General features: G+C 37.3%; 1 protein-coding gene across 7 annotated transcripts in view; it reads left to right on the top strand.

Moving 5' to 3' along the window:
- The window catches only part of SSBP2 (single stranded DNA binding protein 2), a 400682-nt gene extending 379596 nt beyond the window's left edge, over positions 1–21086 (top strand). For 4 of the 7 annotated variants that reach the window (XM_055563053.1, XM_055563014.1, XM_055563007.1 and 1 more), the window contains 5 exons: positions 308–378; positions 3179–3257; positions 5684–5712; positions 11368–11466; positions 20486–21086. In XM_055563053.1, the coding sequence (XP_055419028.1) occupies positions 308–378; positions 3179–3257; positions 5684–5712; positions 11368–11466; positions 20486–20515 (308 nt within the window). In that variant the 3' untranslated portion in view covers positions 20516–21086. The remainder of the gene's footprint in view (positions 1–307; positions 379–3178; positions 3258–5683; positions 5713–11367; positions 11467–20485) is intronic. The other 3 variants (XM_055563030.1, XM_055563020.1, XR_008707889.1) reach the window with 2 other exon arrangements.
- Positions 21087–22745: the final 1659 nt, after the last annotated feature.

Here is a 22745-nt window from a genome sequence, read left to right as displayed (position 1 = left end):
TTTTTAAAGAAGGAAAAGTTTACTATAATTTTTTAGACTTTTAAAGTGATATTCCTTTTGACCTGGACTATTCAAGTGATTATTCCTAATATATTAAGTAAATATTCCTAATTTATGACCTCAGAATGATAATTTCTGGGTCGGAAAATGACTTACAGATACTTGTTTCTGAACATCAATAATGACTATTTCAAGTGGCACAGCTATTAATATACATAGGTGTCCAGATCATCTTTGATTATTATTTTGTGATGACTTGGGCGTAAATTATAATGAAAGATATTAATTCAATAATATTTTGTTTCAGATTCAACCAACTCTGGAGACAACATGTATACTTTAATGAATGCAGTACCTCCAGGACCTAACAGGCCTAATGTAACTATGCCTTTTTTAAAAATTTTTGGAATGTATTTGAAGACTCAAGTCTCTAAGTACATTTCTTTTCCTTGATACTGGCTTTGTATTTTATTATCCAGGACCTTACTGGATATCAAAATATTAGATTATATGTTCTGGGTTGGAAAAAAACATTATGTATAACATACATAACAAGAGATTTAATATTAGTATATTGTAAATGTAAAATGGAACTTAATTATAAAATGTTGGTATGTGGCCTTATCTCAAGTATCTAATAATTTATATTGACTATTTGAAGGTGACAGGTAGTGTGTAAGCGTTTATTATGATCACCTCATTTTGCACATCATCAACTTATTCAGGTGGTTGTGTTTTTTTCCTGATAAACTCAAAACTAAATTAGGAAGTTGAATATGCTTGTTTTTCTTTAAATTTTTGAAATCTGGAGTTTAAATATAGAACTGAAGCAGTTATACAGAAAGAATTTGAGCATTTTTAATAAGGCATATGGTTGTGATTTTTCTACAAATGCTTACATAAAAATGGTATTGCTCTATAAAACCTACGTGTTAACAAAATATATTTATAACAATACAGTTAATATATATATATGAATAAAAGGTAGCTCAAATTAAAGAAAAATCAAAACATGTATAAAGAATTCCCCAAAGTATACCAAAAACTGGGGATGAAATATTATAACTGAGCTTCCTATCAGTGAGGCCAACAAAGGGAATCTTGAAGTCGCTGGTGGGGTATGTGGCTAGTCCAGACTGAGGTGTTCTGCAAATATGAAACACGCCCTGGATTTTGAGGACTTATACAAAAAAAAATCTCGTTAAAATTTTGTATTGACTATTTTGAAATGATAATATTGATTACATAACTAAATAAAACTATTAAAATTAACTTTACCTGTTTCTTTTTACTTTTTAAAGATGGCTGCTACTAAATCCAAATTTACTTACGTAGTTCACACTTGAACTTTACATATTTTATTTCTATTAAGCAGCACTGCCTTCAGTTACCAGTATTCCCTTTATATAATCAAATAGATTCTTTTTCAGGGGAAAAAAAAAAAACAGTTTCCTGTCAGTAATGTCTAAAAGGTGTTTTCACAGAGATTTTAAAAACATTGAATACAATCATGAACAATGTTCATTTTAGAAATGCAGCACAAATATAGAAAAGCACTTCATACCGCAATTTCATATCTTAAAACTTGATATTTGAAAGGGAAGGAATAAGGGAGGAAACCAAGAGCATATGGTACTGAAGACATTTCTGCAGGCAGCTGAACTGATATCACCCAAGTGTGTTCCATTCTGGTTCTCTCACGTGGTACAAAGATAAGAGATTCAAAAGAAGTAGATGATGAGCATGTCATTCTTTCAAATATCATTTATTTGAGCCATGGGTAGTAAAAGCCAGTGCCTGCTGAGGGCTCGGACTGCAGTGTTCTGTGCTTGAAGTATCATACCTACAGTCAGTGTTGCTTAAAGCACAGGGATGGCCAGATAAAGGGACCAAACCAAGGAGGAGCACAGGCTGTTAGCTTCACAGCCACCAGTTTCTCAGCCCAGATCTAAACTATGCTTTGGGGGGCAGGGAAAAAAAAGGTTGAAAAACAGAAGTTCAAAGTTAATTTCTCTGACCTCTCAGTAAGGCATACATATTCCAAGTTGTTACTGGAAAATAAAAAAAAAAAATCCATACTTTTAGGCAACAGAATTGGCATCACCCTGGGAAGATGTATAAGCATGTGATATGGGTGAGCACGGTGATGGAAAGTCATGTTATTTCCACACAGAGTCGGTGATATACAGCATGTCTGCTGAGGCAGTTTTTTCCCCTAAAGCCTCCTTGATGAGTAACCATCACCACCCCATCTATAGGCACACATCTGTAGACATACATACACCACACACATACATGCATTCAACATTCTCCACCATACAACATGGAAGAAATTATTTGGGCATGAGAAATTTTAAGGACAAGTGTTTTCAGTATCTTAACTGTAAATATAAGGTGACTATAGATAGCCTGTCTTCAAAATGGAGTCTGAGCTTCCTCCAAAGTATTCCAGGGAGTTGAGGCAAAGACTGAGCAGCAGGTCATGGACTTTTCCACCACCTAGTCTACCACAGCACATCTGTTCACATGTGTGTTGTACTAGACTCCAAATGTAAGGTTTCACTTGAAAATAAAGTAACACTACTGTAAAAAAATGTAAAATATAACTGCTTTTGAATGTCTAATTGTCATTAGACTGACGTGGTTGAGATTGCCAAGACGACTTAGGTGTATTCAGCTATCCCCAAGGCACTAAATGTACTTAACCTGCAAGATGACATTATTTATTATGTCCATTTGAACAATGAGAGATTGTCTGCTACGAAAAATGTATAATGGTCAGTTGTTCTTATTAATAAGCCAATACTTTTAACAGCTTCTTAAGAATTACCTCTGGTTTATAATAGCAAAATTTGTCAACAGCATAGGAGAGAGTACTTCTCTTCTCACTTGCACTGAAATATATGTGCTTTCTGGTTAAGGATATCTTAAGGAAAATTTGGATATGGATAAGGAGTAGCTTGAAGATCCAGAACATAGAGAAGATGAAATAAGGGAAATAGCAGTGCAGATAGAGATTCTAGAAAGCTGGGGGAAAATCTAGGAAAATAATCTCTATAACTTGTAAATGAAAATAAGTTGTAGGAGTATCTTACAGTGTTGAAGATAGATATTGTGACATTGACATAAACAACTGTTTTCAATATGATCACAGTCATTTTTTCCATTTTTTAAATAGTTTCCAATGGGCCCTGGGTCAGATGGCCCTATGGGTGGATTAGGAGGAATGGAGTCACATCACATGAATGGCTCTTTAGGTAAGGATATTAAATCTGATGTTCAGAAATGAATTCAAAACAAAACCTTAATTCGACATATCATGATTTACAAAGTTCTTCTGTGTATAGGAGCTCATTTTGAAATGCTTCAGCTTTTACCTACACCTGATAGTTTAATCCATAGGATATTTGCTATGATGACTGGAGAACATTTGAAAACTCAGATGTGTGAGAATTGTTCTATCTGAGCTCATATTCACAGTATTTCCTTTAACCTATGAAAATCTGAGTGCTTATAATAAAAAGAGACGCTGCAGCTTTGGGCACCTGGAGGACTGTGAAGTCCTCCCAATGGGCCTTTGGTATCTCCCAAGGTCTACAGACATAGTCTCAGAGGAACTTCAGTGCTCTGCAAGAATTTCTTGATTTTGTTTCTCCTTTTTAATGTTTGTCTCTTTTTAAAAAGTAAAACTGGTTATCATATTGTGGATAAACTGATTCTCTTAAGAAAAAACACTGCCCATACTGTCTGTGTTCATAATAAAGCTGATTTCAAGTAGTGCAAATAATGGTTGAAAACATACTTCATAAATGATGTTTTCTTACCAAATGAAGCCAGCTACCTGCAAGGTGAGCAAAAAGTTCACAACCGTTAGAAACAGAAGCAAGTGGTAAAAAATTGATGTGGTCACACAGCACACTGTATATGTAGGCAGACCAAACGCAAAACTAAAGGAAAAATGTTTATTTTATATCTGTATGTTTATCATCATCATATATCATAAACTATTTTAAAAGTTGACAGTGGGGTTGGAGGTTTGTGCTAATTTTTTTTCTCTGAAAAAGAACCATCTTTTACCTAAGTTGGAGAAACCATGCCCATGAGTAACTCAGGTTTACACAGATTTCACAACCCCACCCTAGGTCCCCTTATGGCTCAGCTGGTAAAGAATCCACCTGCAATATGGGAGACCTGGGTTTGATCCCTGGGTTGGGAAGATCCCCTGGAGAAGGGAAAAGCTACCTACTCCAGTATTCTACCCTGGAGAATCCCATGGACTGTATAGTCCATGGGGTTGCAAAGAGTCGGACATGACTGAACACCTTTAACTTTCACCCTAGGCCAGAAAATACCATCCTCTTATATTCTGAAAAGCTATGTAACTTCAGTAATCAAGAAATTACACTTTGATAGACTTTTTTACTTTTAAGGATATATGCTTATTTTTCTAGATTTCAAAATATTAATTTGTACAGTCCCATTATGGTGTTTACTAGTCATGTGTGACTGATTTTAAATTAAACACAAAATTCAGTTCCTCCGTCGCACTGCTACATATCAAGTGCATATAGTCACACTTGCTGATGGCTGTCATAACAGACAGCATGAAGAAACGTCGCCAGCATCACACAAAATTCTTCTGGACAGCACCATTCTAGAATTTTACCTTCTAATTTATTACAAAATAATTAACTTTCCAGTCTTTTAATTGTAATATCATTCGTAAAAAGATAGCATTTGGTCATAGAAGATTCTCAGTTATATTACTCACTGGAATAGAATTTTCAGAATAGTTTCACATTTACTTGTTATCTATCATGAATATTACTATATATTTTACATAATTACATATACATTTAGTATTTAACAGCTTATTATGCTTGTTTATAACTTAATCATGTTAATAGGCTCTCATTTTATGACTATTGAATGCTGTGCTATTAAAATATAATATTTTTATACCAGGATAATTATGTAAATAGTTGAAAATAAAGCTAAAACTGTGGCAAGGATTTGATTATTTTTGTTACCTAAGTTGTGATTCCATTTCTTAGGTATGAAAATAAATTAGTGTTGATGGTCCATTTTTCCTAAGAATTAAAATAAAACTACAACATTATATTTTGAAGACATTTTCACTTTTGATGGATTGCCACACTTATTGATTGCTGCCAAAATTTTAATAGCAAAAATGCTTCAATTTGGGTTATTATAGTGAAATGTGGTTCAGAATATTGTCAGGTCATGTTGCAAGTACCCATTCTACATTTTATCAGATTTATAGAACCATCATTTCAGAAAAGAGATCTCTCTCTTGCTATCTAGGTACATATCTATAAACATATACACATGTGTATATTAGTATACACATGTTAAAATTTTGAATTGAGTAGGATATGTATGTCTGCTCTTTCACTTTCAGGAATTTACGGTAGCAATAGTTATTTTTTTATACAAAAAAAGATGATTGGGAAGTAGTTACAATTTTTCTTTGAATTTGCCATCAGATGATACTTATTCACCACATAGTATAGAAAAAAGTAATTTTTTGAGATTCAAAAATCCAGGAGACATACATTGGAAAATACATACAGTATACCTGATTATTGCATTTGTTTATATTAAAGGAATATTTAATTTATAAATTTACCTAATAAAGGTTTTTTTTCTCTATTTTGTTTAGGCTCAGGAGATATGGACAGTATTTCCAAGGTGAGTATTGTATATTCTGTGATTTTAATCTGTATTTTATTCCACACAGAACTCTTATTAAGATTATGAGAGTAACATTATGAATTTTGTTCTTGAATAAGAGCTTGAAAGCAGAAGGCGAGATACAATTAAGTAAAAGTTTAAAATATTAATGTACATAATCTGTGGGAAAGGGTAAAATGAGTCTTTTAAGAAGGTTTCAAAGCATGCTAAGATTCATTTACAGGATGTGGTATACATGATTAACTGACACCCAGTGAATAACAATCAGTTTAATCGCATTATGATGTTGCACATTTGTAAAGCAAGCTGACATCGTTTAGATAATCTTGAAAATGTAAAGGAGTCTAGAGCAACATGAAAAGAGGTAAATTTGAAAAAGTGATTATTATATGCATTAAGTATTACATTTATACATCTCATTTATCATTCAAACCCTTATCAGGCATTGCTGATGTCCTTCATCATTATTATAGTTGCATAAAATACAGTAAGAAAGTAATTAGAGGGAAGTTATCTTAACAGAAGTAGGAAAGTTCCCCTTCTAATAGCACATGTCCATGTTTTTCCCCTGTCAATCATCTGAGTATCTAAAATTAATCCTTTGCTAAGATGCCTTATATTTTTTTGAAGAATATCTAAATAGTTTTTAGGTCATGATGAATTTTAAAATAGTTCTCTGTGGGTCAAATATATATTTAGAATGGCTGGTAAGAACTAATTATTAACTACCACTAGAGTGACTCTCTCAGAAGTCTGCTTTATACCAATAAATACAGAAATTCATTAAAGGATGCCTTCATTTTTAATTCCACTTTGAATTTATATTCATGTATAATAAAGCAAAATTCCTGATGCCAAGAAAAGTAAAATGAAGTTGAGCTATGGATATTTCCAAATTAAGACTTCAAACTGAAAAAGAGAGAGAGAAGTTTAATTGGCATCCTGACATTATATCTGCATCGCTTGGGTGCTTTTGGCCTGAGAAGTTTGATATGCAGTTTGGATGTCTGTGTTTAGGAACCACTGGGAAGCTCTTTTTCTTTTCTAAAAATAGATAAATATATACAATGGGCACTATCTTTCCTCTGTGGGAAATTATATTAGGTAAGCCTTCAAAAATATTGTTTTCAAAATAAGATTCATTGTATAATTCCATTAGAGACTTCTTTCTCGGAAGCACCTTTACAAACCAGATGACCATGATTATATTGGCTATCTTAGGTATCTGACAATTGATGTTGGCTGAATTGTGCTTTGTGGTCACAGTAAAATGTCTGAAGTTAAATTTGAGAAGCATATTCTAATATCTAAAGATAATTTATTTTACACAAAGGTGGGAATATCCAGTTTGCTTAAGGCCATCTTCCTAAAGCTTCCACTAACATAACCTTGTATACTACGTAGATGTAAACAAAATTTTGCATGGGGAAGTACTTTGTAATTATAAAGCATTTTAAAAATTGTTAAGGGCCATAGTGACAAATGAAATACCATCTTCTAATCTACCTTCCTATCAGATCTGTTGCCATGCCATCTATGCTTATTTTTCCATTCCTATTCCCAGAAACAAGTTTTTCCATCACACTGTGTCTACTGCTAGTAACATTCTCTTGCCTAATGATGTACTGTTTATTCTTGAAGCATTAATTGACCGCCCATTGTGTACTTTTGTGTACTGAATACTGCCTTGTACACTGTGGGAAAATACAAGAGACTTCTTTAAACACAAACATAATCTTCGCGCTCAAGTGGTTCATGTAGTCAGGCAGGAATTCCTTCATTCAGTAAACATGAATGTGCCAAGGCATTAATCTGACTATAAAAATCCAAAGTTAAACAAGATAGAGTCTCTGCCCCCAGAAAGCTTAGTATAACTAAGGAGACCAAACAAATACAATAAGGAAAAACTTTTACAAAGGGAAGTTCAAATACATTTCAGTTGACCTAAGAATTATGCCCAAGTAATAAACTTGCCACTCAACAGTGTACTAGAAATGACTAGTTGCATCCATCTTCAAATGGACTCCCAAGCATCTCATTTCTGCACTGCCCCACTGCTCATGCCAGGTTGCGGGCTCTAACCAGGCTGTCAGGGTTATGGCACCACGATTGTCTGTCCCATCTCCACTACACTAATGGTCACTTTATCTCTAATCAGCAGCATCAAACGTACCGTACACTCCCAATTTTTTCTTCCCTACTTCTTTCCACCGACTGCTAAATTTTTCAGTCTTCCACACTGAGCTATGCAAGGTGTCACTAACTTCACTTTCCCTATCTTCCTCCTTTCCAGCACATGTCCAGCTATCTCAAGAGGCTCTCCTCTCTTTTCTCTTATTTCCTGGGCTCTTTCCTTTTCATCCTTTTCTTTTTCTAGTTATTCTTTGTGAATCGGAAGATGATCTTATTTTTTAATAAACACTACTGCTTATTTTTGTTCACAATCCTTCTTGAGCCTCCAGTTGCATCTTCCTAATTCTCCAATTAAACCTGTATTTTTCTTTTTTTATTTTTAATTAGAGGATAATTACTTTACAATAATGATTTCTGCCATACCTCAACATGAATCAGCCACAGGCATACACATGTCCCCTCCCTCTTAAACCTCCCTCCTACCTTCCTCCCAATCCCACCCCTCTAGGTTGTCAAGCATCAGTGTTACATTTTTAAATTTTCCTATTTTAAAAAGTTGTTTGACCAACATAACCATTTTTGTGCACTATAGTCTTGTCTTGTGGATGAAATCTACTGAGATAGTACAAAAAACGGAGAAGGCAATGGCACCCCACTCCAGTACTCTTGCCTGGAAAATCCCATGGACGGAGGAGCCTGGTGGGCTGCAGTCCATGGGGTCACACGGAGTCGGACACGACTGAAGCGACTTAGCAGCAGCAGCAGCAGCACACAAAAACAGAGCTGCAGATACATGCAACGTATACACAGGTCATTGCCACCGACCATCATAACCTGCTCTGGGCTGGTGTCTGGAACCGTAACCTGCTCCCTCACCCTAACCTACAATGCCAGTACTGAGTATGTCTCCCTGTATCCTCCTCCTGTCATCCAGGGACCATCAACAGCACTGTTTCCTTAAGACTCCCCAGTCAGCAACTTCTGTTGTTTTCACAACATTTTACAGAATTTACCTCATTTTTTTTTAATGTCCTATATCATTACACAATTTTCAGATATACCCAATGAACTAGATAGGAACAAGTTTCAGAGATGTGATATGTAGTTCAGTTATGTACAAGGCTGTGTCCTTCTAACTTGCCTCTCAATGTTCTTACGTACACCACTCCCTGCTCATAAAACAGCTTAATGCTGGGTCACCACGCTGTGAAAAGACTGCAGGGAAAACAACACCATGAAATGTTTTATAAGTATTTAAATATTAACGTGCTGTTAAACTTCAAATATTTTTTTAAATTAACACTTTGAATCAGGAATCAATATGAATGTAGCCAGACTTTCAGAGTTATAAATCAAGAAATGTTATCACTTATATGTAGAATCTAAAAAAAGGTACAAATGAACTTATCGACAAAACAGAAATAGAGTTACAGATGTAGAAAAGAAGCTTATGGCTACCAGGGGGTAAGCAGGGGGAGGGATAAATTGAGAGATTGGGATTGACATATGCACAGTACTCTATATAAAATAAAGAACTAATATGGACCTATCATGTAGCACAGGGCACTCCACTCAGTACTGTGTAATGGCCTGTATGAGAAGAGGATCTTAGGAAAAAAAGCATGGGTGTATGTATTTGTATAACTTACTCACTTTGGTATACACTTGAAACACAACATTGTAAATCAACTGTAAACAATTTAAAAAAATGTTTAAATATAAAATGAAAATTTTTTTAAAGGACTGATACATGGCAGAAGTGCAACAGAGTCTGGGAGCAGCCCGGCTTAGTCAGAGATGCTGTTCCTCTCAGGGTATCTTGCACGCTTCTGACTAGGGGTCCGAATATTACACGAGGACGGAGAGGGCTTATTTCATCTATTTTTTTTTGAATATGTCAAAGTATACAACTCAGATACCCTTATAGAGGTACATTAGATTATTTTTTACTCCCTAGATTACAGTTTGTCCATGAAATGACAAATCTGTCTGGATCAAAAAGACTGCTAGACTTGGGGTAAATCCTACAATATTTTTTAAAATAAATTTTCCCTTTTTTGAACTAAGTCAATATTATCGTTCCTAATTTTAAAACAGTTGATTAATAATTTATTTTAGTGAGTTGTAGCTTAAGTAATTGCACTTCAATTTTACTTAATTTTTTTTCCAGGAAATCAAGTTATCCCTGTACATTTCAAAGTTCAGTTATTTTATACTTAGGAAACTCACATTTTCATAGGAAAAACATTGTCAAAAAAATAGAACCCTCTTTATGCCATTAGGCAGTGGTTCCTGGGCCCTTGGGGTTCACTGGCTAACAGAGCTCCTGTGGACTTCAGAGAATCCGTGTTCTCAGATCCTCCCTCTGAGGTGCAGAGCACGACAAGACACGAGCTGTATTTCCACCAGCTCATCTACCTGTTTCTGCTTTACACTGTAACCGTATTTTTTAAAAGCCTATATTCTTCTGGGAATAACTCATTCATGAAATTTTCATTTTTATGACATAAGTCAGAATCCTCAGAAATTTTCTTTGGAAAAAAGAAAAAAACTAAAAACTTATTCAGAAACAGAATATAAATGGCAGTGACTCAGGAAAAGACTCCACAGCCTGGCTTCCATTTGAAATAACAAGTGCGAGCTTTCACCCTCGCGGTTTATTTTTGCGAGTCCCTCGGTCGCAGCTGCAGGCCTGTGTGCGCATGCTCCGTGCGCCGCTGCCGCTCTGCATTCCCCATCGAGGTGGAGGGTCAGATGGCCTCACGTGGCTAGAATCGCACAGGAAAATTTAAATAGAGCATAAAGCAGTATACTGCTAACTTAGTGTTTGACTGGATAGCTCCTATCAACCATTTTATCTTAAGAGTTTTGAATACATCTACTCAAATGGTTGGAAAGGATTCTAGATCCACACATGAGCCTCCTTTCCCTCTACAAGTACATACTGAATTCTCAAGTTCTAGGGTATTTATTCCTCTTGTTCTTAACTATTGTTAACTATTTTCCTTTTTTCCTTATGCTTCATATAAAAATAATGGCTAAAATCGTGTTACTGATATAAAACACATGTAGAATTAAAGGGACATGTTTATGAAAATAGTGACCTTTCGAGTCTGCTTAGTAAAATCACCCAGGCAAGGCATTGTCCCATCCTTTCTAATCAGTGGGTAGCCCGCTCTGTTCATCATGGGCCTCCTGGACATGTTTCTTAAAATCTCCAGAGTCCTAGGAACTCCATAAACTGAAGGTGGGATTTTGAATAAATATTGATTCTGAGATTAACATGAAGAGTTATGGTGAGTTATTTGGGGTTTCTGTCTTTTAATTTTCATTTGGGAAAGTATATAGATCCTGTCAAGGTACCAAGAATGAACTGGAATACATGGTAGAAGTCTGAGGTAGGAATTATGTCTACTTTGTTCTTAGAGATGATGCTATAGATCCCATGTTTGAAACAGTACAATGTAAAAGGGAAATTAAAATCTTAAAAATGCTTTGTTTTCTAAATCTTGTTTACAGAATTCTCCCAATAATATGAGCCTGAGTAATCAGCCGGGCACTCCAAGGGATGATGGCGAAATGGGGGGAAATTTCTTAAATCCTTTTCAGAGTGAGAGTGTAAGTATTCCCTTGACTACATTATTATATCCAGATTTTATTTCTGAAGCTCTTCTTTAGAATAAATGCATAAAGCCATTATTATGATTATTTAGAGTTCAATAGGTTGATCTTTTAAGAGTTAGAAAATTATGTGAAATTTCTTTGAAAACATTAAAAAATGCACTTTCAACTCTGATTATACGTACATGGTTACAAAAATGAAAATTCTAATAACAATTTTTCTACAGAAAACATACATTATGAAGGAACCTACTAGAAACAGGTTGCATGTGTGATCATTTTCCTCAGTCTTCACGTGACTGAAGCATCCTGGGTCACGGCAAAACCAAGTCTTTTCTCAGTGCTGCCCTTTGAGGCTCCAAAACTTCTCTCTCAGATGCCTGTACTTCACACTCTAGACTTTCCTGCCTGGTGTGTTAACGTGTTGTTTACATTTAACCTGAACTAGATACTCACATCATTTTTTGTGTGACTATAGTTTTAAACAAAGGCAGCGTTTCATTTCTACATAAAAATAGCAGCAGCTTCTGCTGCTGCTAAGTCACATCAGTCGTGTCCGACTCTGCGTGACCCCATAGATGGCAGCCCACCAGGCTCCCCCGTCCCTGGGATTCTCCAGGCAAGAACACTGGAGTGGGTTGCCATTTCCCTCTCCAGTGCATGAAAGTGAAGTCGCTCAGTCGCTTAGTCGTGTCCGACTCTTAGCGACCCCATGGACTGCGGCCTACCAGGCTCCTCCGTCCATGGGATTTTCCAGGCAAGAGCACTGGAGTGGGGTGCCATTGCCCTCTCCAGACAGCAGCAGAGCAGCAATAAAATTCATTCCTTCATTTAACAGTTACTGAGCACTCTCACCAAAGCAATATGCTAGGCACTGGAGAGACCAAAAGGGCAGCATGGCATCTTTCTCAAGGAATGATTACACTATCCAGTAGTTAATTAACTGGTTTTTTTCCACACTAGAAATACCTATAGAATTTCTAAAAATACAATTTCCCAGAAGCCTCCCTAGACCCAGGGACTCAGGATTTCCGGGAGTGGGGCCCAGCATAGTTCCAGGTGAAAAAGCTTCCTCAGCGATGCTGATCCCCGTTCTCTGCTAAGGATGCCTGAACTGGAATGAAGGACTTCAGAACCCAAGCTGGTTTCATGTTCACAGCATCAGTGCCTCAGGACCCGTGCTGCCATTATTAAATCATGGAGGGTCTACCAAACCATGAACAGAATCAGAAGAGAAACCCTTCTGATCTCACCTTCATTTTGCCCTAATTCAACCTTTGCCAGAGATCAGAATTTGAAGCAGTAGCTTGTAGCATGCCTAACTTTTACCCAGAATAGCTGCTTCCCAAAATGGAACCCAAGATTGAGTGTTCTGTGGATTCTTTTACTTCTTGGTATAGACCTAGCACCTCTACCTGGGACAAGACTTCCTGTAATTTTAGACTTGACTTCTGTTAAAACTAGACATAAGATTACACTAATTTTTAGTTTGGCTTTTATTTGCATGCTATATATGATTAGTGGGGACAAGAAAGGTATACATAAACATTTATATTAAAAAAATCAAAAGATTAGCCCATCAGTGATGAGGAAACAGAAAAATGTGAGAAATTATGGAGTTTGTCATAACGCTTAGGGTTATAGGATTTTGTTTTTTTAGATCCTGGTTCTTTCACTAGTTTGCTTCAAGACTATGGACAAATTAATTTTAATTAGTTACTATTCTCTTTATCTAATTAGAGACATTAATTTCATTTTATGTTAATTCTTCCAGTAACAAAATTTTATAATTCAGTGAGGTATATGATAATTCAGTTCAATTAGACATGCGATGAGCCTGTAGTATGCAGAGCACTAGGTTAAGGACAAAGTATTCTGAAATAAACATAACACATCCCTAACCTCAAAGAATGCAATCTGATGGGGAAAATGTGTTCACACAACTAATTAAACCACGTGTCAGATTCACAAGTACTGTAATAGATAGAAACCATGTGTTTAAAGAGCACTGAGGAAATTTATCAGCTTTGTATTGGACAAGAAAACTTCTTTAAAGAGATCCCGTGTAACTTTAACTTTAGGGGCCAGGACGAGAGGAACTCTCCCCACTCTTCCTTCCCAGACCTTGTTGGTGACAGCTTGTTCGTCGGGGAGGGGCCAGCTTCATAGTGGGCATCAGAGTGCTTTTCGTGGTGATCAGAAAACCAGATAGAAAGGGAGTTTAAAATCTACTTTGTGTAAACACCAGCCTCGCCCTCTGGCCCCAAGTGAACTATGCACACACCAACCAGCACACCCCTTTGGGACTGTGTGCACAGCACAGAGAGCAGCTGAGCGGGGCTTCCCCCTCCCCTGGCCCGGCCTTGCTACCCTTGAAGCCAGGAAGCAGGTAAAATGCCAAGCTGCTATGCAGAGTTACAAAAAAAAAAAACAAAAGCCAAACGCTCCAGCCTGTCTCCCCTCCCCTCTCTCCTGTCCCCACTAAAAAGTCCCCCAAAGAGAACTACTTGGATGGGGGTGGAGAACCTGCCTCTGCCTAGAGTGTAGCGCAACCCTGGAAGCAGGTAGAGCAGCCCTGGAAGCAGGTCCACGCTGGCCACCGGCCATCCCCCCCTCTCCCTGCTGTGAGGGGTCTCCACTATGAATGACGCCCTTGTTATGGATTCTTCTATTACATTTTTGTTTGCACTTTAAAAGATCAAGAAACAGAGCAGAGAGGAGGAAGACAAAAGAAATTCATTGCAAATTGTAGTAGTATGTAGACATATGTGGACAAATGTAGTAAGGCCTTAAAGCCGTAAATAGACTAGGTATCTCTGCTAAGTTAGCTTTACTATCACAAGGAAAAGCAGAACTACTTAATGAATTCAAAAAGAAAACATTTCCCATGACTAAACATGCAAATCAGATTCTAGTGTTTAATGCACATAAAGTCTGTAAAGCCAAAATTTTTGAGCAGTCTGCCTTTTGAGTGTCAGTCTTTATTTTGAAGTTTAACCACAGAAGAAGCCTGGGAAAGAAGCAGACATCTATTAACTGATTGTTACAGACACTGTCCCAGTTATTTCATACATGCTGCTTAATACAATCCATATACAGATGGAAATGTCCACCCAAAGGCAGAAACCTTGAAGTGCCAACACACTTTATGTAGAAAAATGTGAACCAAAAAATAGAGCCACTATTCAAACTCTTTGGGGCGGGGGAGGAAATCATAAACAAGTCTTTGTTTCAAAAAACAAAGATGCCCCCTAGTGTTCAAACTCTAGAAAATGTTTGGTTTTGAAAACAATACAAAAAGGTTCAATTTAAAATAGTGCTTCATGCCTCTCAGGAGAAAGCAGTCTTATTTCTTGAATTAATTTAGCATAATACTTCGCCATAGCATTGAACTATAATCAGCTGAGCAAACATGCTGTTAAAATCATGTTGCCAAATAGGAATTATCAACAGGGCGGTAGATCCTTTATTACCCTTACTGCCTTTTGTCTTTTTCTGCTATTGCAAAGAAATCGCATATGCCCCCATGTATTTTTTTGTTTACATAGCCACATACACACTAGATTTATTTCACTTTAGTTCATCTCATTATCTCTTATTTAATAAGAAAAGAAAATATCTAGATGCTTAGAAATAAACATAAGATCTGAAGTGTTCTTAAAGTGTATGAACGGAAACGCACATGCATTGGTTGAAGAGTTAATGGGTGCTTCCGATGAAGTCCATGGTACGTGAAGTGGGTATAATACATTCTCTAGTTCATGCTTTACGTGCTAAACCAAACACTGATGCAGTCAACAGCTTTGTAAGGCCAAAACTGTTCTCATCTGACGGAAGAGAACCTGATGTCACAGCCTCCCACATAAACACTAGAACATGCCACGGCGCACTGATGCAGTGGCACAACAGAAGCATCGCGGTGTGGCCAGGACAGCGCGCCGCCAACGTTTCACGTCGCTAAGGGCTAGCAGCAGCAGCAGCAAGTACGATATCCCATTTAACACCTACTCTTTCTTTACTTCTGGAAAAAAATGTCAGCTCTTTCTCTTCTGCTTGAATAGCAATCAATAGCAAAATTCCTTTTTGCTTGCGCATTCTGTGCGTTTTCCTAGAAATTGTGTGATTTCCCTCAATCCCACTTAGTTGAAGCAGTTTCAATAAAGGCAACAGCAGATAAGTGGTTTACAGCCTTGGCAGTGCCAATAGCCCATCATTTATATAGACAGTTACACACAGTCTATTTTACGATTCCAAATATACTCAGAGCCTCATCTTACAGTTACTTGTACTTTCAAATTTTAAATTTTATTAGATGCTTGCTAATTTTTCTGAGTTGTGTTGCTTAGAGATGATGCTTCCATCCTTTCTAAATCTGGCCCTGACTTTCTCGGTGTACCCTATTTTTCCACTCAGTTTCCTCCCTGCATAAACCTAACTCTCTTTAACTTCCCAATGAATCTGTAACAGATTCTCATTTTACTGTAAGATTTGCTTAAGACATTTGAAATACTACAGGTTTAAAATCTTAACAATTGCCAGTGTTAAGAAATAGGAACAACCAATAAACATGCTTGGTAGCAGGGAATGTGCTCATATATTTGTTTGCATATATGCATACTTTTAACAGTGTATAATTAGAATGAATACTATAATGTATTCTTAACAATATTACCTAATGTCACTTGACATATGAATGAACTGGAATAATCCTTATGAAAAAAGGATTCAGGGATTTTTAAAATCCGATTATTCAGGATGTGCATTAAATGAGATGGTCTGTAGAATTAATTATGACTTACCCAGAAAATTTTTCCAACATACCCTTTGAAGTCCTTTCAGAAAAGCTTTAAAGGCTTTTACTGTTTGTAGATTGGCACAATATACCCATTAAAGTCTTTGTCTTTAAAATAATGATTGATGATCTTGCTGTGTTGTTTAAAATTAAATCCAGTTAAATTTTCAGGTCCTAAATTAGACTAGCTACATCTTAAGGGCTTAGTGGCCATGTGTGGCTAATGGCTGCTGTGCTGGACAGCACAGAACAGAACATATCCATCATCACAGAAGGCTCTGTGTGCAATATGACTGATTCACTGATTCTTACTATAAATAACAGTAGCCATAGAAAGCATCCCTGATCTGGGAAGATCCCCTGGAAAAAGAAATGGCAGTTTCCTTTATTCTTGCCTGGGAGATATTCTCCAATATTCTTGCCTGGGAAATCCATGGACGGAGGACCCTGGTGGGCTACAGTCCATGGGGGTCATGAAGAGTCGGACACAACTTAGTGACTGAACAACAAATTAACTATGCCCATTTTGCCATATTCTAATGTTTTCTACTTTTAATAAAACATTGGTATCCATGTATCTTCTTGTTTAGTCTTGCTCCTGAATGCCAAATACCAAAATATAATTGTTTGTCGAAGTCTGTGGATAGCTTGTGGCAGCACCTGTCATTCCTTGTCGTGGAGATTTGCATGGTTTCTCCTGATGAGTTGGGGGCAGATCCCCTCCCAGCACGGTCAGGGTGGGCTCCACTTCACAGATCCTTGTCTATGATTGTTTGGGGTTTGGGGCTTTATTTAACTTTGCTTTTTGCTGCCACTGTCAAGCTTAAAGGGGAAAACATTTTCTATCAGATTGAATCCCCTTTGTCTTTTCTAGCAGTCTCCCCTTTTATCAACCTACTCACTGGACTCCATCATGGAAAGTCAGTAACATGTCTAATTTAGCTTTTCTAGACTGAATGGAAATTTGAGGCTATTAAATGATTAACAAGTTGATTTTTTCTTGATTGGACCTGTGTTTAAAGGATTAACAATCCTCCTCTTAGGCCCTGGTGACCCGTTTTCAGGCCTAGTCATCTACTTTTACTCAAGATCAATGTGGGGTTTTGGGTTTAAGCCATAGATAAACTCTGATGCCTTTCAGTCCAGACTTCTGCCAGCTGAACCACTGTCGCCCTGCACTCTTCCCTGGGAAATCCTGCTTTCTCTATATTAACAAATCCATCCATATCTAGTCCACACCTTATACCTCATTTCTGATTCCTGCACTGCCTTAGTACATCTGGAGTTCACATCATCTGTTCTTTCTGCTCCCTTTTCAGAAGGTTCATGCCCTTCTTCTCAGGATCATCATTGTTCCTGGGTAAGCCCTTGCAGAATGGACCAGACCCTCTCACTTTATCTGCCTCTTTCCATGAGGCACAATCATTAGTACCACATTAAAAGGAATTCCCTTTTGCCTTGGTCCTCAGTTCAGTTCAGTTGCTCAGTCGTGTCTGACTTTTTGTGACCTGTGAACTGCAGCATGCCAGACCTCCCTATCCATCACTAACTCCGGGAGTTTACCCAAACTCATGTCCATCGAGTTGGTGATGCCATCCAACCATCTTATCCTTTGTCGTCCCCTTCTCCTCCCGCCTTCAATCTTGCCCAGCATCAGGGTCTTTTCAAATGAGTCAGTTCTTCATATCAGGTGGCCAAAGTATTGGAGTTTCAGCTTCAGCATCAGTCCTTCCAATGAATATTCAGGACTGATCTCCTTTAGGATGGACTGGTTGGATCTCCTTGCAGTCCAAGGGATTCTCAAGAGTCTTCTCCAACACCACAGTTCAAAAGCATCAATTGATGTACTGGAGAAGGGAATGGCAAACCACTTCAGTATTTTTTGCCTTGAGAACCCCATGAACAGTATGAAAAGGCCCTGGTCTTCGATTTTTTATAAAACTTATTTAAGAGCTCATATTTACATCGAATCTGGAAACCCCCTTCATCCAGAGACCATTCCATTTGTAGCAGATGCTTCTCCCATGGCAGATGATCTAGAATGTGTTGTCCAAGACAGAGGCCACCAGCTGCATTTAAATAAGTTCAAGATAAATCACGTTAAAATTTTAGTTCCTAGCCACGTTTCATGTGCTCAAGTTGCCACATGTGGCTAGTGGCTTTCGTGCTGGACACCACAGATTGTGGAACATGGCCACCACTGAAGTAAGTTCTGTTGGGCGATGCTACTCTAGAACTCTCCCATCACAGTCTATTCCTCAGGAGTATGAGGGCACATCACAGCACTGTTTACAGTAGCCCAGACGTTTAGCAACCTAAATGTTCATCGACAGAGGAATGGATAAAAGCAGATGTGGTACCTATATACAATGGAATATTACTCAGCCATCAAAAGAATGAAATAATGCCATTTGCAGCAACATGGATGGACCTAGAGATTTTCATGCTCAGAGAAAGAGAAATATCATATGACATCCCTTACATGTGGAATCTAAAAAGAAATGATACAAATGAACGTACTTACAAAACAGGAAGAGACTCGCAGACTTAGAGAACAAACTTATGGTTGCCAAGGGTGAAGGATGGAGGAAGGGATAGTTGGGGAGTTTAGGATGGACATGTACACACTGCTGTATTTAATTTTTTTCTTAATCTATGTGTTGTACTGAAGTATAGTTGACATAGTGTTTCAGGTGCCCAGCAAGGTGATTCAGGTATACATGTACACGCATTTTTCAGGTTATTTTGCCTTATAAGTTATTACAAAATAGTGACTACTTTCCCTGTGCTATACAGTAAACCTTTGTTGCTTGTTGCATATCTTTTTTTTTTTTTTTTAATTAGAAATCTAGCATTTGTTCATATGAAGTCAAACAAATGGAATCCAAATGTCAAATTTTTTAGTTAGGTAAAAATTCATGTTTTCTAAAATATATATTATACATACTGTTTACATATATATACACAAAAGCTTTTCTACTATGCTTGATAAAGGCTTGAGAAAGAACATCAAACAGAAAAGTGATGGAGAAATTGGAAAACAAACTAAATGGGAGCACTGAATATGAAATAGAAAGAGTGAAACAAACTAGAGAAAAGTAAAAGATCATCATAGAGTCCAGGTGTTTTTAAACATGGCTGCTCGTTAGAGACATATCTAGAGTTTTGGAGAAAAAATAATACCTGGGCCTTAAAGTAGATAACCAACAAGGACCTACATTATAGCACATGAAACTCTACTCACTTATGTGGCAGCCTGGAGAGGAGGGGAGTTTGGGGGAGAATGGATACATGTGTATGTGTGGCTGAGTCCCCGCACTGTCCCCCTGAAACTATCACAACACTTAATCAGCTATACCCCAGTACAAAATAAAAAGCTTTAAACAAGCTTTTTATGAGGGTGTACTGGCATCATTATCAGAATAACTGCTCTATTTATCATTTATAAGACTATGTTTCCAAATTTCTGAAAGCCTCACCTCTACCAGCGGTCAGCCTCAAACTGACAAGTAGCACGTGGCAGCAGAGCCCCTACTTCCGCCCAGAAACGCTTGTGGATTGGGACTGGAGTCAGAGTTTCAGGGAAGTTTATATGCTGAAGTATAAATCAGACTCTTTAAGTATTGATATTTTTTCAGTGCTCTAGTGAGGATTTCTTATGGCCAGCTAGAAGTTCAATTATTAATCCAGCATTTACTGAGCACATTTCTGTGTTTCTAATAAATACGTAGTTTTAAGGGGTTTATATTCAAACCTCCCAAAACCCCTTTAAGATTAATACTGTCATTAAGCAGAATTAACAGGTGAGGAAGCAAGCACCGAGAGGCTAGTAGCCTCCCATCTTAACCAAGCTAGCAGAAAACGAAGACTAGCCTGCCCCTCATACTTATTTCATGTGGTTCGACCTTGGACTAGATTTTTGCCCTAGTTGTTCCAAGGGCCCATAAAACCTGAATCTGGCTAGAAGAAAAAAAGCTAAGGGACCAGGTAATTAACCCCCTACGCTCAGAGAGAGGACAGGACTGGTTGCTTTCCAGAGGAAATAGTTAACATTTCAGGACAGTCAATTCTATATAATTTACTCTTTTCCTGCTTTCTAAATTTTTATGGTGTATTAAAAGCTGGTTCATAAAAAGCATTAAAATTCACAGTTACTATTGTTTACCAAGAGGGATGTCAGTGGCCTGTAGAATTGTTGTTAAAATATGGATTCTTCTCTCCTAGTACTCCCCTAGCATGACAATGAGTGTGTGATCCATTACCAAGTCTCCTCATGGAAACCACAGTGAGTCAGCCCTCCACAGAACTACTACGGAAGAAAATTATTCATCACAGTGTACAGTTAAACAAAGGAATCTCAGTCACACCAAACCAACCTTTTTATTTCCTGCTCTCTCCCCTATTTTGTGAAGAAAGCGGGTCCAAACGTGATTCGAACAACTGTACGGAGCGGCACATTAGAATTGCCCTCAACTGAACTGCAAATGATTATCTGTGTATGTATATGTGTGGGAAAGAGAATGTATTGTATGTGCGTATGTTACATGGACACATGCACATACATGCATTGACCCACAGGACATTGTAAAATACTATCACATGACATCTTAAGTAGAAATGAGTAGGGACTTTTATTCCATCCTTTTTTTCACGTTTACATTTTAATTATTAAAAGTTGCTCCTGCCCCTCCCTGAACTATTTTGTGCTGTGTATATCACTGCTTTATATAAGTTATTTTTTAAGGTGAACTCAGATGTTATGGTTTTGTAAATGTCTGCAATCATGGATAGGAATAAAATCGCTTATTTGAGAGCTTTCATTAAATTCGCGTGTGATGCAAGTTATCCTGTGAATGACAACGTGTACTAAGAAAAGAAGTGTGTCTTCATCTTTATGTCAAATCAAACAATTTCTCAGTAACCTTCAGTGAGTACTTTTGTACTTTTTATGTAGGAAAAAACTTCAAATCAACAGAAGCTTAGCTGGGCCTAACAAAGTATATTTCTGCAGTAACTGCTCTAGGTGGAATTCTTGATTTGGCTTAGATGATACAGAAAATCAGTAATTAGCCGCAGTTGCTTAAACCATAGCAATAAAGTGCCAGGGGTCATCATATTTTTAGCAACACATTTTCTCTGTAACACGATAAAGCCCAGACGTAGTAACTATTTGCTTGAATTAGTCACTTGTCACCAGGAATGCTAGAGCTCAGTTTTTTAATAAGATACTAATGTGAAATGGTGCCTCATTTTTATTCAGACTTCTTGTGAACATTTTCACATAGACACTGCAGAGAGATACATTCAAATGATTGAGGCTTTTAGCACAAGGGAGAAGGAAAATTTTAATCACACCCCAGGGGTTCTGGAGTGCCACTTCTCTACCCCTGTATCTTACTAGTGGCAGAATTGACGGTGTCCCTACTCACTGGCAGCAAAGCAGGTGCTGTGTTCCCAGGATATAGGACTTTTATTAGAGGGAAATTATTGTAGTCATTGACATCAGTCATATGTATCTACTTCGTATAACTGTTCAGAAAACATTAGAAAAATTTAAACAAAACACTTCGCTTATGAAAACACATTGCTCTGTGGCCCTTTCCAGATCTTGTGTGTTTCCTGTGTTCCATCATACATGTAAACACCAAAGTTATAATAGAAAAAGTGTGAAGACCAGCTTTAGACTCTGAAAGCTAAGATGCTGGTCCTTCCTGTTAAAATTGTAAACAACTATATATCCAAACTCAAGAGATTTTGAAAAGCATGGTTTAATCTCAGGTAAGGGGCATCCATCTTTCTGGAGGCAAATGGTCTCTAAAGTGACACTTTGGCATTATATTTACTCATCATTGATCCTAGATGACTGACTTCTCTCAAATCCACAAGGATTTATTCCTTCTGAAAATAAAGATTTTTGCCTGTGCATGACAGGGCTGCTAGGCAGAACTGTTAAAAGGGGAAAAGGAAGTTGAATTAAAATTTATGTTCCAGATTTAAACTAATCAAACTAGTTGCCATTAATCACACATTGTGCAGGGGCTAGGACTGCACACTGGAGAGCAGCTTCAGGCTCTCAAGCTGCAGACAGGCTTTCATGAAAAATTCAGACCACGAGGTCTGTAACTCAAGCCAGGGTAGCCTGGAGATGACACCTTGTACAGACACGTGAATTTTCCAAGGATAATTTTAATTTTCACTTTGTGATAGTTGTGTGAACACTGACGGTCTTGTGATAAGCTTAATCTTATAATGCTAGAATTTTGAAAACTTTTGTTGACTCTTTTCTCCATTGTTACTGATCTTGAATTTCTTTTATTTGCCTTCTAAGAAGGTATTGTTTCTTATTATCAAAGAATCGTGAGCATGATTTTACTTGCTCTCATTTGGGGGGTAATATTGGAATGTGGATGGCAATATGGGTCCCGTTATTTCTAGCCTATTTGGTTAAAAAAAAAAAAGTAAAAACCAAGGTATAGCAATCAAT

This window comes from Bubalus kerabau, chromosome 1 (genome assembly GCF_029407905.1).
Source record: "Bubalus kerabau isolate K-KA32 ecotype Philippines breed swamp buffalo chromosome 1, PCC_UOA_SB_1v2, whole genome shotgun sequence".
NCBI classification, from domain to species: Eukaryota; Metazoa; Chordata; class Mammalia; order Artiodactyla; family Bovidae; genus Bubalus; species Bubalus kerabau.
Note: the sequence above shows the minus strand (reverse complement) of the source record. Positions and strands in the feature narration are given on the sequence as shown.